This window comes from Hippichthys cyanospilos, chromosome 1 (assembly GCF_059441005.1).
Source record: "Hippichthys cyanospilos isolate Australia breed blue-spotted pipefish chromosome 1, RoL_Hcya_1.0, whole genome shotgun sequence".
Lineage (NCBI taxonomy): Eukaryota > Metazoa > Chordata > Actinopteri > Syngnathiformes > Syngnathidae > Hippichthys > Hippichthys cyanospilos.
In genome coordinates, this window is record NC_142369.1 from 19025062 (window position 1) to 19043851 (window position 18790).

Sequence of the window (18790 nt, forward strand, 5' to 3'; positions counted from 1 at the left end):
GTAGGAATAATGTTTTGAGAGTAGTAGTGTTTTCATGAGTTAATTGCCTTCTTTTCAAGACGTAATACAAGAGTAAAAGTGTTGCACTTGAAAAAAATCAGTTTATTTTATAATATACATTTAGATTGACAGATTAAAACAGCTGCATATTTTCATGAAAAAAAGTCATATTTCTTAGAGTATTTTTCCAGTCATGGTTCTATAGATTATACATAGAATATCGTTAATTTTTAAAAAGTCTCTTTAAATTGATAGGAAAAATCTGACTTTAAATCTCGAAGCGTGATCTTAACTTCTTAGTTTTCAGTATGGCCCTAATACTCGTTGGTAGTTTACAATGTAAACACCACAGTTTGTAATCACTGAGCATGGAGGAAACACGGCGTGTTACAAAAGGCAAGTGGCTACCATGTAAGTATGGATTTGTTCATGTTCGGAAATAAAGTAGGAAAAAAAAAAGAAGAAAAACAAAAACACCACAAGCAACTTGATTTTGTTCAGCTGAATCAAAATAAGATTAATGCTTTTGTTCAACTACAGGTCACATGACCCAGTCAAAACGCTGGTGATGATCAGTACAGACGACATCATTCTACTTCCTAGGAATCAGACAGCAGGTTTAGATGAGCTACACATGTGATGAGATACAGTAAGCTCTGCATATTAATATTCATACCTATAATAATACTGTACTATCGTTTCGATATGACACATTGAGGCATCTCGTTTGAGCACATTTGTCACGTGAGACCAAACGGAAAAGGAGAAAAAGGCAGATATGAGCATTTTTCTAGTGTTTTGGCTTCTGGCTGCACCTTGCACCTTTTTCAAAGTTGTCACGGCATTGAAAGTATTTGGCTTTGGCACGGTGGGTCTCGGGAGAATCACCTTTTTTTTTCTATTCTTCAAATATAGCCGCCTGATACCCGGCAGCCAATAGGTCCTCGTCTTCTTTTGATTGGATTGGTGGGTGGCAACCGGCTAAGCGGTGCACTACCGCCACCTGTAGGGTCAACTTGTTATAATAGAAGGAGCAAATAGATTGATTTCTCATAAAAATAGCGTAATCAAACATACTCTGAATATGATGAAAAGGTGCAGAGAATAACCCCCTTTCCCGACAGTTTAAAAAAATACAACAAAACACGATTCACCCCCCCCCAAATCCCCTCTCTTCCCCCCCTCCCACCCTCAAACTCTTGAGGTCAGTATTTACAGTACAGATTTACGGTATAATACATCAATTAAAAATCCATACAAACAGACACGCGCACACAAAAAAAAAATCAACTCTGTGATGAATCTTTCTTTTGTGCATTGTATCGTGATCAAAAATAAAGAAGCGGAGACCATCAGATCAGCCCTCTATCATCCTTTCCTCCACTTTGCCGGCTAACGTGAGATGGGTTGGCTGAGCACACAAATTCCCGTATAATATGAAAAATATGTACAGTTGCTTTTTCGGAGTAATAATTGCCATGAACCACGTTTGATATTTTTGCGACGTGCATACAGTACGTGAATTTGAGCTGTATGTACAGTACTGTAGGTTGTGAAGCAACCCTCCTCGCAGCCTTTTTTTTTTCTCCTTTACCTCCAGCAAGCGAGCAACTCTCTGGTCTTCCTGTCTGACTCTCGGGTCCTCCTCTGCGGCAGCGGCGGCGCCTCTCTCCCTTCTCACACGTAGGGCAGGATGCCGTACACGAAGACGGCCATGACGGCGGCGCTGAATAGGCCGGCCACGGGCACGGTGACGAACCACGCCAAAAAGATGTTCCTGAAGAGACGCCAGTCCACCGCCTTCCTGGAGCGGATCCAGCCCACGGCCACCACGGAGCCCACCTGCAGGACGGGGCGATGGAGGCGAGGTGCCGCACAAAATTCCGTCAGGGCTCACCGTATTGGAAGCGCAAAGATGTCACAGCAAAGACACTACAGAGAGCTGCAGGCTGTTTTTTAGTCTCAATAATAATATTTAAATCAGAGACATACACAATATTAGTAGTTATATACTGTATATATATCAATAGCAAATAAAAGTTACCAACAGATTTCTGGAACAGCATGGCTCAGTGCTCCATGGGTCGTATACCAACTCGCTGCAGCTATTGAGTGTTAATGCTATTCGGATACCCTACGGAAAATTTGCATCAATTTTTGGATAACATTTGTTCGTACTCAATTTCAAGTGTGTGCTTAGCAGCACGCTTCTCTCCTCCTCCAAATCTCTCTTTATCAATTTTAATCGACGAGACCAATCGGTCGCCCGAAACAGCACATCTGATTCAGCTGGCTCCGTGAAAAAGGAATCAGCGATAACGGCAAGTGTGTCAGGCTGGGTCATGTTCTGCTCCCAGTTTTTTCGCATCCTTAGTGTCAGTGTCTTGTTAGTTTAATTGCGTCCACCTGTCTTTGTTAACCCGTCCCCTTTCTTCAGCCAATCAGCTCCCTGCACCACTTGCGTCTTGTCCAGGTGTTCATCGTCATTCAGTTCGGATTGTATTTATTTTCCTGTTTCTTCCGGATCATTGTGGTTGTCTCCCACCTTGTCTGTCAAAGTCACTTGCAACGTTTGTTGCCGTCTTGTTTTCCTGAGCCCTGTGCCGGCTTTTTATATGCATTAAGATTATTCTTCCTTTTTGGTATGGTACTTTATTATTTTGGATATGATTGATTTGGTTATTACAAGTTCCTTGTTAGATATTTCCGTTTTTAGTCAATAAATGGCATTTTGGAGAAACTCCCTGACTCTCAGCTTCCATGCACTTGGGTCCTCAAGCCCCATATCCACGCCTTATCTTGACAGGCTGTCATCATCAAAGTGTGCAGACTCAATTACATTTATCACAGCGGCAAGCGCCGCTAGCTAGCCGCTAATTAATGCTAGACACAGCTGTAAAGGAGCCTGAGACGCTGGTTAACATTGGCATCAGGTGCCGTGACTGCCGTCAAAGTCGACGTCTGCATAATTAAATCGTACGTTATCGTTCTGATTGGCGTGTGAACAAAGTTGTGTTGTTTCTATCGGGAGTCGGGAGCACCGGTTGCAGCAGAACGCTGCTGGGAACAACTTTAAAATAAAAGCATGCTGAGCAATTTATGTCGATAATTTGATAGTTGTTTCAGTCCTAAAATACAATAATACTTACAGAACCTTAGATAATGTTTTATAAAAATTAGCAAATACAATTTATTGCAGACTACATTCTTAAACAATTGGCATTTTTAACTATTGTTATATTCAAAATTAAATGAAATCCTTCTTTGGATTTACTGTAGATGCCCAAAGTTGTGCGATACAGTGAAAATTACACGTGTATATTGAAATCTATTTTATTTTGATTAACCTAGATGACTTGGGAAACCTGTTTCCGCCAGCATGAACAAAAGGTGAAAGTCATGTCCTCTACCTGCCAAGTCATGAGTATTTTGGCTGTTTAATTGCCACTCAATTTGGAAAATTATGAATTAAATTGATACCCGTATTTCTGATTTATGTCTTGTAATTACGTAGTATCTTAAGTAACATGCAATCACAAATGCAAATGGACTATCCCTAATTTCATTCTCAGGTTTAATGCATCTGTATTATTCATAAAGCAGCCATGCAAATAGTTTGATTGAATTCATGCTTATTTTCCATCATGTGATAAATTGTAGCCATTCCAGCACTGTTACAACTTTTTAATTTTTCTTTCATGAAAAGAAAGTTTAAAAAACTGTGAGAAAAGGTCCCGACTATGCAACTGATTTCTATGTGTGCTAAGAGTTTAAAAAATGTGTTTTCAACTTAAAATCAGTTCTTTCTTCGAAATCGTTTCATGAAAACACAAGTGCAAAAACATCCTGCAGCCCACATTCAAACTTCAGTTTCTAGCATGCTGGTTAGTTTGAGCAAGCTTACTCAGTAATTTGTCACATGTAAAAACAGAAGGTAGAAGTCTGAAATCGACGCTCTGTTGCATCAAATTCAATGTCTTTGTTGTTTTATTATTATTATCATTGTGATGATTAAATCCAATTTCCACAACAGCGGGCAGCAGCTGACGTCAGACTTCCTTCCAGAGACAATCCCCACTTACCTTTTTCTTTCCGCCGCCACGCAATCAAAAGAGTCAAATTTATCATTTTAAGAGGTCACATGACCAGGATGTGCAATGACCGCAGGTGTGATCGCAAGCCAAGGGAGACGTGTCCGCTTTGTGTTTTAGATCAGTGTTCCAAGGGCGTGTTGATGCAATCAGAGAGGCCAAACAAGACGTGTTTTTATTTGAAGCACATGGCGATGAAGCGTCAACTTTACGTGACCTCTGTGCCGCTGACAGCCTGCCAGCGGTCATTGCACATCATCGCAGCGTGGAGCAGCTCCAGGCCTCTCATCAATCTTGGACCACCTGGGGAACCGCCACTCAAGCTGTCAACACTGCGTGCGTGCGACCATTGGTAAAAATAAAGTTTGATTGCGTGAAAATGAAATGAATTTCTATTTAACTGTAGTAGGTTTTTCCTTCAGTCTGACAACTTCAGCGGGTTCCCCAGACAAAATCATTCAATCGATCAAATCACAGGAATTCCACTCTAAACATCGGAAGAGTGAGGCATTTTGCTGTAAGTGTGTATTAAGGAGTGAGGCGGGAATATTAATGTGAGGGAGGTGATGAGCTTATTCTTAATGAATTGGCATATTAGTTAGTGCTCAATTAAATACCAGTTTTGACGTTTGTGCAGTTTGCCCCTCGCTCATCTAAAATTACAAAAAAAATCTACCAATACACACAAATTATATTAAATATTATTAAATTTCTCTCGCTATCTCTATCTCATAAGTCACATTTTGTTGAATTAAAAAAAAAGTGTACTGTCGGTTCATCCACACGTGGGTGGTGGGTTTTACAAATTATTGACCGATATCGTGTTAAAAACTGCTTTCGAACTTTCACCATGCAACAATAATGGTTAAACAACTCTCCTGAAAAAAGGTATGATATTTGAGGTACAAAGAAGGGGAACGATTTAGATTTTGATTCGGTTCAATAGGATTGGGATTCAATTTGTTATGGTGTAGGCGTAGCTTTAGTCACGTTTAAAGAACTGTGTAAAAGCTTGTCGAAGTCGAGACTATTCATTTTAATTCATTTCAAAGACACATCAAACCATCATCGGCATCAAACTGATTTAAACGGATCTCCAGCTAGACCCAATTTGATACATATGACATTTTTGATACAATTCAATAACGATACCTTTTCAAATACAACACTCTATTTTGGTCTGGCTTCATCAAAAGCAATTTTCCAATTCAAATGGGTTCTTTTTTAACTCCTAAATACAATTAATGCAAAGAAATGAAGCCACTGTAGATTGCGGTTTTTATTTTTGCGTCATTCAATTATACTTTCTATTCGAGATGTAGTCTGCCACCTTGAGAAAAACTGCACAAAGGACCAAAACGGCAACCGTGAAGGCATGATTGGCGACTGTCATCTACGCGTGAAGCCGCGACGCCGAGCTCTGTTTAAGCGCGGCTTCGCGACCAGAGGCTGGGATACCTTGCAGTGGGTGGAGCTTATTGGGATGCCCACATTTGATGCAACAAGCACTGTTAGCGCACTCATTACTTCAATGCAAAATCCGCTGTGAAGACAGATGAGGAAAGAGGGAGGGAGAGAGAGAAAGAGAGAGACAAACATGGAGAGAGATGGTAGAAGGTAAAAAAAAAGTGGAAAACAAGTTGTGACAGGTGGGCAGGGTGGGGTATGCGGAGGGGAGGGGAGGGGGGGTCTTTTGGTGGCAGTGGGGTAGGGTCTGCTTCGCAGCCAAGCACGGGAGGGTGGAGGGCCCACACGCCAAACCATGCGAGCGCTGACAAGGAGAAATGGAAAAGAGGAATGAGACAGGATGAGACACCATGCTGTTTGGGGGAGGGGGCGGGGCTCATCCAGGACGACCCGGGGTGTCCCGTTTGGTCCGCTCTGGAGCCGACATTCCTGTAAAGTGGCGGAGGGGAGGGGCCGCGCGCACCTCTGTGGGGGGCCGCCAGAATCCAGCTGCACGCAAACTTCTCGGGGATGGTCAGTGTCGTTCCTGAGACCAACGTCTGCTCCTCAACATTTCAGGAGTTTGTCATTTTACACCTACACGAATGACCTTGTCCCTTTTCCAATTCAAATTGGTGTTTTTCCTTTTTTTTTTTGTAAGCGATCAAAAATACAAGAAGGTAGTTGCGCTACGTAAAATCACATTTTGGAATGACTTGCGTTCAGCCTGGAAGGTTCAAATTAAATGAGAAGAAAAACCTAGAGTGGAATCCAGGCAAACTTTAATGATGCTCGGGTACTTTGGCCTGCACTTGTGCGCTTTTGAGCCTAATGACTGGTGACCCATTAGGAAGTGCGTGCGCGCCCTCGCCCCTGGACAAATCCTGCAGAAGTACAACGGATTGAGTTGAGGGGCCGGCAAGAGGTTGAGGGGGGGCCCACTGGGTTATCATACCTTGCAATGTGTGGTACTGACAGGGATTCCGATATTGGAAGCCAACACGACAGTGAGTGCGGACGCCAGTTCAATAGTGAATCCACTGTGGAGGGGGGAGGGAGGGGGAGGAGCAAAGAAACATTTTTCATTGAAAGGACCGCAGCGTGTGGTGTCGGGGGGGGCTGCCGATGGCACCGTCTGACCACATTCCAGCGCGAGCACGCTAAACATGGCCAGTCACGCAATTGCTATTTAAAATATGCTGAGCACGCCCACACGCAACATTAAATATTAGCTGAGCTTTCCCTCTCTCTTGGGCCTGATAATGGACGATTCCGTGAGCTCTAATGGGCGAAATATGCTTTTTCACTATGTGAAAAATGAACAAAAAAACCAAAACTATGCCGAGTGCACCATGAGAGATCATCAAGAAATTAGCCTGAAAACAATGACTTTGTTCATTTGTCAGCGGCGTCTAGAATGGCTAACGCGCCTCCTAGTAGTAGAAACAAATGACCTCCGTGTCCACGTGCTGCCATTCATACAATGGAACATAGCTTTGTGTGCATCTAAACCGGCTCAGATTATCTATATTAAAAAAAAAAAAAAAATACCTTCTTGACTATTACCTTCGATCAGTGATTTTGCAAAGCCCGCCCTAGGAAAGAGAAAACCTTTTTTGCCCCTCCACTCACCGTGCCAACTATGAATAAGATTATGTAAGAAAATAAAAAGAAAAAAAACGGTATTTTTTAACATTACCAAAAAAAAACCAATATAAATCAACAAATACTTTTTACAGCGTTTATACAGGTTACATGTTAGTCTAAAACCAAAAAAAAAAATAACCAAGTCAAGTGCATCAAAGTGCCAGAAGAAAAAAAAAAGAATGACATTCCTTTTTTGTTGCAATTACACTTGAGAAGACAAAACCAAAGCCTTTTCCCCGGGGTCGTCCACGCCTCATGCCCCACCCAGTGGGCCTCGCCCCACTGTTTGAGAAGGAATGAAAGAGCTCAAACTTGAAAACTGGCATCTACTGTTTTTTAAAACCTAGACCTGACAGCCAAAACACCAATGACAATGTGATTGTTTGATCTCGCCTGCTTGCATGGGTTTTTGTCCAGCTATTCTCAATTCCTCCCACAATCCAAAAACATGTTTCTTCAGTTAATCGAAGACATGAAATTGTCTGTGTGAAAAGTTGTTGGTCTTGATGTGCCTTACGATTAGCTGCTGGCTGGTCCTGGCTAGTATAGGCTCAAGACCGGGAGCCTATATCAGGCAGTTTACCTGGCTGCTAACCCAATGAGGATAAGTGCTTCACAAAATGGATACAGTAGATAATGAGCTGTTAATGGCCTGTTCAGACCGCCAGCCAAAATCCGATTTTCGGCCCAAGCCTCTTGAAACTGGATGGCTCGTTTATAGTCTCACATGTCCTTGATATGAACAGCAATCATAAGAGACTTGTCAGCTAACGCTTGGAGTTTCCCTGTGAAGTTCCACTGTTGCGAGGCATTCACTCAGAACCTCTGGAGCAAAAGACACAGCTTGCGGTCCTAAACAAGTGAAAAAAGGTGGTACGTGTTTTTTCGAGCACCGCAACATTGGGTAAGAATAAATACAGCCCTTGTAAGGCTCTTGTGGTTCTACTGTAGGAGCGTTGATGCTGAGTGTTTGTTCTTCTCAGCGGCTGGTTGGCAAAGCCATGTGGGAGCGGCAACAGTTGCTGACAATGAAGAAAAGAAATGTTTCCGTCTAGTAAAGTCTTTAAAAGCCGCAACGTGCATCTCCAGTGTCCGCACAAACAAATGTGAAAGCGCATAATGGAGGCACAAGCAGTCAAGCAAATTAACACACCGGCCTGCCCTGGCTCCCACAGCCAGGCATGGAAACAGACAGAGGAGAGGAGGAAGGAGCTCCTTTAAAACACCCAACCAGAGCAAATTTGCCATTGAGCGCTGGCAACACGCCGTGGCAGTGACGGAAATGGGCAGATTAGGGAAGAAAAGGAAGGAAAGAAAGAAGGTGCCAAAGAAAGAGGAGGTATGGAGAAAGAGCTGAAAATGATGAGACGGCGAGGCCGTGAGAAGGACTGGGAGTCCATGTGGGAAGGAATGACATTCAGTGGGGAGATGCGGGGAAAACTAAATGAGACAAACCCACGAGGAGGGGAGTGGGAACAGGGAAGAGGAAAGGAGGAACACCAAGCGCAGATTTAAGACATTTAACGGATCGGGCATGATAGAATGAAGAAAAGAGGAAAGCACAAATGGATGAGTCGGACAGGCATCCTTCGACTGCTACACGGATTGAAGCCGGCGCTTCCGCTGCGACGACCCCCTCCTCCTCCACTTGAACATTTCAGGTCACCCAGAAGACCAAACTACTTCCTGCAGGCCAAAAGAGAATCCTTGAACATTCATCATGACTAACGCTCATAAGGCCTGGGCGTTCAAAGAAATGCCCTTGATGGATGAAAGCGAAAAAATGTACTGACTTATTCATGAGATTTTAAAATCAATTCATGATGGAATCATTACAATGCAGAAAGAACATCTTCCGCAGTAAAACCGCTAGTCCATGATGAAATTATGTTCCGGCAAAAGAAAAAAAAGCTTAGCTGTGAATTAAAAGATAACATGATCATGCTATCTTTTCCATATCATCTTCTTACTTCTGCCTTTAACATCACGAGCAATCTTGACACCCATGGCTAACCAAAGTTGGAACTAAGCACTGAAATGTACAATAAATACGATATTGTAAGCACTCACACGAGATCAAGTTTTTAGCATGTTGGCATCTTGGTGATGCCATGACGCCGACCAATAGCAGACCAGTATCTTGATGACACGTTGCAGCACAGGCTTTTTCACACGACCATAAAATAAGAGAATTTACCTAAAAACGTCTGAAGATGGAGGCAAAACAACACAGCAGACCCCTAAGGTCGTGACAGTTGTTGATGTCGTAAAACCGTGAAAATGCCATAAAGAGGGGATGAAAAAAACCTCGCAGTCCACGTCGTGAAGTGAAAAAAACATAAGGTGGAGACGTCGTAAACCGGGGGTCCACTGTATGGGTCAATCTGGTGACCCAAGGTTGTGCTTTTACGTAAGCTACTGCTCAAAGCTATCTTGGATTACGCTATTCAAATCAAGTGAGTCTCACCATGGCACCATTTTTGCTTGGTCCCAACGTTGTCTCAACGTCGTAAAGTTTGTCAAATAAATACCACAGACTAGTCCGTGCTATTTGGTGCACTGAATGAGTATTTCTCCAGATATTTGACCTAATGGTCAATGAATTAACCTCCAGTCAACTGTGAGAGTACGATACTGGTCTTCTTTTGCTTCTTCACATAATTATCAATCATTCTAAGTTCCGATGCCTGTAAAACCTCGTCGCAATTACTTTCCATCTCTCCGTGTTGAGGCTCAAATTTTACCATCCCGTTTTCTTTTTTTGTTCAGAACGGCCAAGTAATGAAGTCCAAACGCCTATCGATTTTCCCTTCAATAGCAGGTGGGCTGGAGCCTGGAGTGTACGCAGTGTACAAAACACCCCGGACTGATTTTGGGATGTGGGAGGAAGCCGGCGTTTGGAACCGCAAACCTGAAAAAGAGGGAGGCACACGTGCCCAACGCACGGCCATCCTCTACAATATTAATAGAGTTATTGACTGACTACACTGCAGTCGATCATATTACAATGCACATATTTCTGAAGTTACAGCTGTAAATCAATACAAGATATAAGTTTTTTTATGAGTTATAAAGCCCATTAAAGTGAAAGTAATACACGAACAAAACCACATGCGCAACTTTTTACAACTAATAAATAGACAGTGTCTTTACTGAACATGAGGCGGTAAGCTAAAAGCAACCGGACAAGAATGTTCCTTGGGCCGGCACACAATTTACACGCACAACAAACCCACAACCACAAACATGAATAACGGCGAGGGAAAAGCCTAGGTAGGCATCGATCGGGAGCTCGCAGGAACACACGGTCGAGGGTGTGTGTGGACAGGCTGTTTGGGGCTCTGGACAGAGGGAGCCCTTGGGATTTTTCACTTGGGTATGATGTAAGAAGTGGAAAAAAAAACAAAGGCCTGTCACTCCCACATCATTCTCTGTCTAAAGGCCAAACAAATATTACAGATATTAGAAGTCCATTCACAAATCATTGACAATTGGAAATCTGGCTGAGGAGTAAAAATGAGTCATCCTTATTGAATGAAAAAGGATAAAGGTGTTTTTAAAATAAAATGGACTCCAGCTCCGTGTACGTTTAAGTAATGACTCATAGTGAATTCAACTCCGACCTTCAAAGGATGAGTTATACATGTTCAGAGTCATGTTTCTAGTGACTAATGTTTGATTGTCTCTATGTGATGATCTGATCTCAAAAGCAAAGGATGACTTTGAAATTGGCGGGACTGCCGGCCACAAACGAGTTTTCACAAATACAGACGGTCCTTTGTTTACGACAGGATTTCATCCCTGCACCAATATAGACCTCAAGTCTGCACCGTCGTCCATCACTAACTATGCTAACGTAGTCAAAATGACACCTCAAATGAAATGAAAATCAGGAAGAACAGTACATGCGCAGCAGGAAAATGATAGGTAAATGGGAAATTATTAACATAATTACTATATGAAAAATCAAAACATACTTCTCAGCAATAAATATGAGACAAACTAAGACTAAGCACGGTCAACCAGGGCATCTTCTGGACACAGCCACGCATGCTGGCCAATTTGCCCCCGTGCGTCCTCTCTCACCTTGAGGGTGTGATGGGAGTCAGATCCTTGCCCATGGTTTGGATGACCCGCCGGCCCCACACCCAAAGGCCAGCGCAGATGCCGATGCCGCCATAAAAGAGCAGCCAGATGGGAGTGGGCGCATCCTGCATCACACCGCCCTGGTCATAGATCATCCACAGCGCCACCAAAGGTCCGATGGCATTACTGCACAGGAGGGAACTTTGGGTTAGTTTTCCGCTGCTGTATTCACTAGTGCGGCGATTCCCAACTACTGTTAGGGATGACTGGCGCGCTGTGAGAAATTATCCAATTTCACTTGATCGCCCCGAAAATCTCATTTATTTATAATTTTGATTGTGATCAGACGATATTTGCCATCTTGTGCAATATTGGTCATCGGCAGTAATGTCCTAATTTGCCTAGCAATCAATGATGTCATTGAACTTTTTCACATCTTACATGCATTGTGAATGTTTTGAGGGGCAAAATTTCATCTTTTATTTGCACTATAGTGTAACTGTTCATTGTTCGAAGCGTCTTTGCTGTAGCATCGATTCCTTATTTGGTGCAGTAAAGTAATCTAACTCCAGAAGATAATGCATCCAATATCTCTGTCTCAATGTTCCTTTTTTAGACTTGACCGAACTTTCACTATATCAGGCCAGTTCGCGTATGCCTTCTCGGTGCTCTTGATTGCGCCTCATTTTTGCCGGCATACTTTTAAATCACTTTTAAACTACGCGTCCCTCGACCGGCCTACTCGTACTTGATGTAAGAGGCGGGGACGAGGGGCAGGGTGTATGATGTCGGTCAGCTGGCTCAAACGATAGTGAAGTATCTCGGCATGAGTGTATTGATGACTGAAGATCTCCTATTTCACATTCAAGTCAGTGAAGAAATTTTCTATAGGCCAATTTGTAATATAACAGGGGTTATTATATGTGAAAAGAAATATCGACATCTGCCTTTGCTCAATAAAAGTCGGGAAAGACCGCACTAGCGATTCACACGATGGCGATTTGGCACGCGATAAACATCATCGGCACCTGACGTCGTTGCCTCCGTGAGCGAAGGAGCCGAAACAGGCGGTCAGAATCTGCAGGAAGTGGAAAAGCAGAAAGACCTCCGACTTGTCCTTCTCCTCGTGATCCTCCTCAGCGAGGTCGTCCAGAGGCATAGGTGCGGACCCTCCTTCTTCCTCCACCCCCTCCAGCTCGGTAGCCATCTTCATTTCCACGCCGCCCTCATCCGCCTCGATCTCCGCTTCGGCCACGGCGTTGCAGTACGACGAGTAACTGTCGTAGCGGATCCGCTTCTTGGAGTAGGACACGCTGTTGCTGCGGCCGCCGCCGCCCTCCCCGACCAGCTTCTCGCTGTCGTCGCGAGACTCCGTGCGCATGAGCGGCTGCACGGGCATCCCGCAGATGGCCGCCGTGTAGCAGGTGTAGCTGTTGTTGCGACGCAGCAGGCGGTAGTTGTTGTCGGGGGGACCGGCGCCGGCGCTGGGACGCTCGTTGTCGTCCATCCGGCCCAGGTGGATTTTGTGCAGCAGGTCTTTGTACAGCCCCGAGTCCTTATGCACGGTGTGGTACACTTGGCCGTCGCTTCGCACGTGGCCGTCGAAGCTGAAGCTGCCGTTAGAGACGGGCGACTTGAGGCAACCGTTGGTCATTGAGTGGGTGCGACCTGTATGACATTTAACGTAGTTTAGTAGGAATGTAGTAAAGAGTCAAGCGCAGGGGTGTCCCTACTTTTCTGCTTTTCACAGTGTCACAAGTTATAAAGTCAAAAGTTGTACCGTAAACTCGTCCGTTTGGCATGACGCTGCCTCCGTTGGTCAGGTTGGTGAGTTCGCTGTTGGAGGTGCGCGCGTTCCTCTCGCTGCTGCCTCCAGTAAGTGGCACCACAGCCTCGTCTGCGCCCTTGGCCCCAGGCAACTCCTTAAAGACGGGGCCCTCCTCCTCCTCCTCAGGGATCTTGTCCAGGCTCTCGTCGGAGATCCTGGCCAAAGCCTGCTCCTTCTTTAGGCGACCTGGGCAAAAGGAGGGCAACAGAGAATGATACGACCCTGGACATACAATTGATAAAACACTAATAGTGACCTATAAAAAAAAAAGCTGAAATAAAGCAATTGTATATGACAATAATGAGAGACGGAAGTGAAAAACTTCAGAGTAGCCAAGTTTGGCCGTCATTCCAATGTGTCGCTCCGCCAAGCCAACTACCACGGCAAATTAAGAAACACTACTCAATCCAAATGCCATTCATCATTCCATTTGAGGCGGATGTAATAATGAGCTAAAGTCACCTATAATCCTTACGGGCATCCAGGTCATGCTGTGTTTGGTTATTTGGCCTTGTGTGCGGGGGTAAAGGTGAGTCATGAATTCTCAATTGGGAGAAATATTCACTTGAGGTACAAGTTTTGCTCTTTAGTTCAAATACGGGTACCATCTCAGTAAATTTTAGAACGGGTCATTGATTTTAGTCGCTCAAAACAGGGTAACAGCTATCAGGATATTTTGGCATTCAGCTATACTACAGAAAAATCTAATTAAATATCCAGCAGTTGGATGGAAGTAAAGTTTTTTTTTTTTCTTGGTGAAAACCAATTATAAACACAGAATTTCATATACATGTAACACATTTCCACTTAAGAATAACCAACTTTTTTTTGCTTAGCTTTTTTTTCTTTACAAAAATTTTAACTGCTTGGCAGCACACTACTTTTCATTCTTCTAAACAATAAACTTTAATCAAGTGTCTCCCCATAAATTTTAGTCTATTATACGTATTCACCGGCATAGACAATACATTTGAGTCAACATAGTTTCTTCATAAAAGATCAGTTGAAAAAGGAACTGTGTTAAGCTGTTATCATAATGTGCAGTCAGTGACGTCTGTCCTACCAGCCTACATGGTATAATGGCGCCCAAACCGCCAGTAAACACTGGCAACAGGTGCCCAATGCCAATATCAGCATAAATAAGTTGTATATTAGTGCACTGAATTTGCTGTGTTTTTTGTATCGGGAGTTAGGAGCTACACATGCAGTAGAGAGACTAGTAAAGCCGCTACACTGAGACAGGCTGTCAGGAACAATGTCAAAATAAAAGCGCACCAAGACATTCACATGGATCCCACTAATATATGCTGAATGATGGTTTCATTTTGAATTTGGCGAGGCAAGAAAAGCCTCGAGCAAATTTTTTGAATCAACTCGAGGTCTTGTTTCAGCCCTGTTCGAATACAGAACTTCTATGTTATAAATACTTCTTTCTACATGTAGTGAATCTAAAATAATCATAGTAACGCAAAGACTTCGGGGAGGCTTTGGTAAGAAACCAATGAGTCGATAGCGAGTCCAGTACACCTACTTGCTATTTTCCTCTTCATCCAAGGACAAACGAATATCCAGACTAGAGCTGCGCACACCAGGGATCCTGCCAAGGTGATGAGAAAGATGGCCCACACCGGCAGCATCTCTATCCCAAGCACTGCAACCGGTGAGCGTACACCACAGTCATGAGGAAAGAACATGATGCCAACACACGACATATCTTCACCTCTCAATAATTTCGTCACACCCAGAGTAGGAATTTTGAGCGAGCAGATCAAAGTGGCAGCATCGGCTCTTATGCCCGATGTGATAATTTGATTGAATGCTGGTGTCAGACTACATGCGGATCTTACATGGCGCTCCCGTGTACATGATGGAGAAGGTGTTGATTCCAATGGTGGTGGCATAAAAGAGGGGCAGTGCTCGCAGGCCATTGGGAACAGAATCTTCCTAAAGAGATGAAGAAAAGCACATTTTCTGATTAGAAGTGATCATTTGCGTCATATTGTCGTATTAATCGAGGGGTGCTTGATATCACTTTTTTTTCTTTCAGACCGATACCGATGAGTACTCAAGACCTATTGGAAAAAGTGGTTTTGGAACCTGCCTTTTGTTATTCAAAACAGTACCTGTTTTGTTGTTGTTTTTTGTACTTAAGCAAATTCAATGAAAGTATTAATTTGGGGCAATCCTGTGGTATTGGGGGCCAAAGAAATGAGAGGTATTCTAACTATTGAGTGACCCAGTTTACCAGTTTGTCAAGGTACAAGCTCTCGCTTGGCCGTGTCTTTGCTTTGACTTGAAGCAAACTGCATAACAAGAAGCAGTTTGGCAAATCAATCCATTGAAAAAAAAAGTGTCTTATGAATTTTGCAACTCCAAGTAAACGTTTACTGTCAAACTGGAAAAAAAATGAATTACTCATGATGTATTTAAGATACGCCCTAGGAAAGGCTGCTAGCTTTATGCTAACACAATGCAAAATGCTTTTTAAGGAGTAAAAATTTGAACACAATTGTAGCAATATAAAAAATATATACAATACCATCCATCCAACTTTCATCATCTTCTGTGAAGAATGAGCACTGTTACAGCTTACTCTTTTCAAATGTTTCTTCGTCTGTGTCTGTCACAGATTCACATCTCACAACCTTCATGATATCAAAACAGAGCCCAAATCTCTGTCAACTAATCCATTGGCAACACCAGTGGAATCCCACACCGCCCCGCCTCTGCTGACTCAGATCAGCCGATGTCAGAGCTTCTCCGATGTCAGAGTTGTTTAGCAAATAGTTGTCTGACATTACTGCTAGTTGGACTCTTTTAGCCTCCTATTGTTGTTGAAACACAGAACTGATATTCTACCACCGCCATGCGTGTTTCACCACGTGAGAGTCGGTGGTTGCATGTACAGTACCTTCCGTTTCTGCTTTAAAGGAAATGCAGGAGTATGTGCCTTGTGCAATTAACAAAATACCTGTAGCATACTGTAACGTCCAGCCTCCAAAAGGTAAAGAACAAGAACGTCTTTGAAAGGGAGTTTGCTTATCACAGAAGCAGCAAATTTAGTCTCCCACATAAATGCAAAGCACCCAGCTGTCCCTGCAGCCAAAGTTAACGATGGTAACAGAGACTCCGATTTAGCAAGCCATAGCAGACTAAACACAAGAATACTAGCGTTTGAGCAAGTCTGTGATGGGGACAATGTTTCATTTTAATGCTCCTCTCTAATTAATGACTTATTCTTTCTAATAATTTCCAAAAGGTGATTGAAAAGAAAACAGCAACACTTCTCCTGATGGATGAAATTAATGGTTGCAGCCAGCACATGGTACTGGTCTCAAAATCAAAAGGTAAATGCTTATGACAGCATCTGTTCAAGTCTGTAAAAGAAACTACTGTTTTGGTGTTGTACATCAATATTTTGATCTGCCATCATAAAATGTATCGTATGTATCAATGTAACAATGTATCTTATTAAACAGAAAATCTGGTTGACTGTCAGAAATATTTGAGTTAGTTTAAAAAAGAGATAAGGTTACAAATCTTATGAATTAATCTCAATTAATAAAAAAACAAAAACAATAATGAGCCTTTCATGTATAAAAATACTTGTACCGGTATAGAAAAACTGTATTGAAAATCTGTATCGAAAAACACTCAATGTCATGAAGTTTGTCAAATAAAAGACTCTGTAAATAAAAAAAACTGAGTTGGACTAGCTTTGCAAAAACCAAACTGGTTGTGAAATTGTGATAACAATATTTCTAAAAAGAGAAAACACGGCAAATAAAAGCATGAATCACATGCGCACAGCCGGCCGAAAGACAGACAAGTTCATTCTGAATTTGACCCGCCGATGCCGTCTGTCTACACACCGATTGAACCAATCGTGCGGTGAGTCATTCATGCTGCGATCACGCCGTCGTGACCTTACAATGAGCTGCCACACGTTTTCTTTCCTCGCCCGCCAAAGATTGCCTGTTATATAATGCGAGGTGCGTTGATGTTGCCAAAGCAAATGGATTTTTATCTGTGCTGAAGCAAGTTTGTGTGTGCGGTTGTGCATCTGCGTTCCTGTGTGTCAGTGATTTTTATGAAGACTCTAAGCCAGGCTGACAGTTTAAAAAAAGATCTTAAAATCACACACGTTGTGATTTGATTGAGAACACTTTCAGAGAAATAATAGCTTCTCGCCAAAAGCGGTCTTACGTAATTGTCAACATCAATTTCTCAAATTGTTTGTAACAGACCCAATTTGAAATTTATTATGTTGAAATGGCTTTTGTTAAAAGATTTGTCATGTTTTCTGTCCTGGCGGTTTCATGCATAAGATTTAGTCAATTCAATCTGATGTTTTAATAAAAAAAATCACAATGCTGTCCGGTGGGAGCGATCAATTGTTACAGACACTATGTACTACTAGAGTGGTAAAAAAAAAAAAAAAAACCCCCACAAAAACCAGGTCTCGATAATAAAGTCAACTCAAATGAAAAATGTCCCTAACAATTGATAATTGAAGATTTTACATTTTTGTTGCATTCAACCCAAAAGTACTGATCTGGCTGAGATCAGAGCTTGAATGTCATCTCATTTAAGCACGCCTGTGCAGAATTTTGACTGTGCGCTGGAGCGGTCACGCTGGTAAGTGCTCCCACAAAATCGCAAGCACACAAGTACTTATTATGTGCTTATTTCAAAAACCCACCTTGTTGAGAATGGTATTCCTGATTAGAAGGAAGAGAACCCCAGACATGAGTCCGGACAGCAAGGGGGAGATGAACCACGACGATACTGCAAACACGGAGAAGCGATCAAAATAGTAACACACACTCAAAAGTAGCAATCGGAAAATTCTTATTGTGTTTCCGTTCAGCCCGCATTAACTGGGGGATCAACTCATTATGCATGTTCCCCACGCCTCTGTAAACAAACCCGCTAAACCACATGGGGGAGGTAACTCTAGCAACTTGCTTGGCTGTTTGTCAATAGAAAAGGAAATCTTTACAGCGGGGAGTTGCATAAGGCCTAAACCGACAAATTTTAAGAGGATTTATATTACCAATCTTCACCAGCTGCATCCACTGGACACCCTTGGTACCTATGGCGACCATGGAGAACCCGATTGTAGCGCCCACAATGCAATGGGTTCCGGAAATGGGCAGTTTGAGGAAGGAGGCGATGAGCTGCCACACTGCCGAGCCTGTAAACACCGCACAGACGTTCATCAATGGATCTATAGAAAGCGCTAAAGATTTAAAGGGATAGCTTTACGTATGTGTGCCAAATAGCCAATACAGTAGTTCTCACAGTAAGATGAGCTAAAGTGGATGAAATGGAAACATTCACATTCGATATTTCAGGACTTAAGTCATCTGTTTGTGTGTGGCGCTCATGATTTGAAGCAATAATTTATTGCTATTTCCAATGCAGGAAAAAAAAAAGTCCTTAGGGATACGGACTACCTAATTGTAGCATTTAAGCTAATTATGCACGTGCTACAAATAGCTAGTTTTTTTGTATAGGCTACAAATGTTAGGTCATAATTTTATTTCACAAATGATGCATCACACTTCACCTTGTAACTAACTACCTCTCATGTGCTGCTTTGAATTATGTCTGTGCACTTAATGCATGAATGTAATATTACTGCTAATATTCTCATTATTTTGAGTTTATGTAGTTGTTTTGTCGCATG

The 18790-nt window shown here is 42.7% G+C and overlaps 1 protein-coding gene and 1 long non-coding RNA gene across 6 annotated transcripts in view; one reads left to right on the forward strand and one right to left on the reverse strand.

The window, feature by feature from the left end:
* The first annotated feature begins 524 nt into the window (after positions 1–524).
* On the forward strand, positions 525–2740 carry LOC148429548 (uncharacterized). The gene is made up of 2 exons (XR_015866232.1): positions 525–649; positions 1601–2740. It is a non-coding gene; the product is annotated as an uncharacterized LOC148429548 (long non-coding RNA).
* The window catches only part of slc20a2 (solute carrier family 20 member 2), a 46310-nt gene continuing 29041 nt past the window's right edge, over positions 1522–18790 (reverse strand). For 4 of the 5 annotated variants that reach the window (XM_088419735.1, XM_088419973.1, XM_088419811.1 and 1 more), the window contains exons 3-11: positions 18155–18295; positions 17801–17886; positions 14946–15042; positions 14630–14749; positions 13051–13284; positions 12299–12938; positions 11271–11456; positions 6493–6577; positions 1522–1842 (exon numbers count right to left, since the gene is read on the reverse strand). In XM_088419735.1, the coding sequence (XP_088275861.1) occupies positions 1678–1842; positions 6493–6577; positions 11271–11456; positions 12299–12938; positions 13051–13284; positions 14630–14749; positions 14946–15042; positions 17801–17886; positions 18155–18295 (1754 nt within the window). In that variant the 3' untranslated portion in view covers positions 1522–1677. Of the gene's footprint in view, positions 1843–5549; positions 5635–6492; positions 6578–11270; positions 11457–12298; positions 12939–13050; positions 13285–14629; positions 14750–14945; positions 15043–17800; positions 17887–18154; positions 18296–18790 lie in introns of all 5 variants that reach the window. The other variant, XM_088420049.1, reaches the window with a different exon arrangement.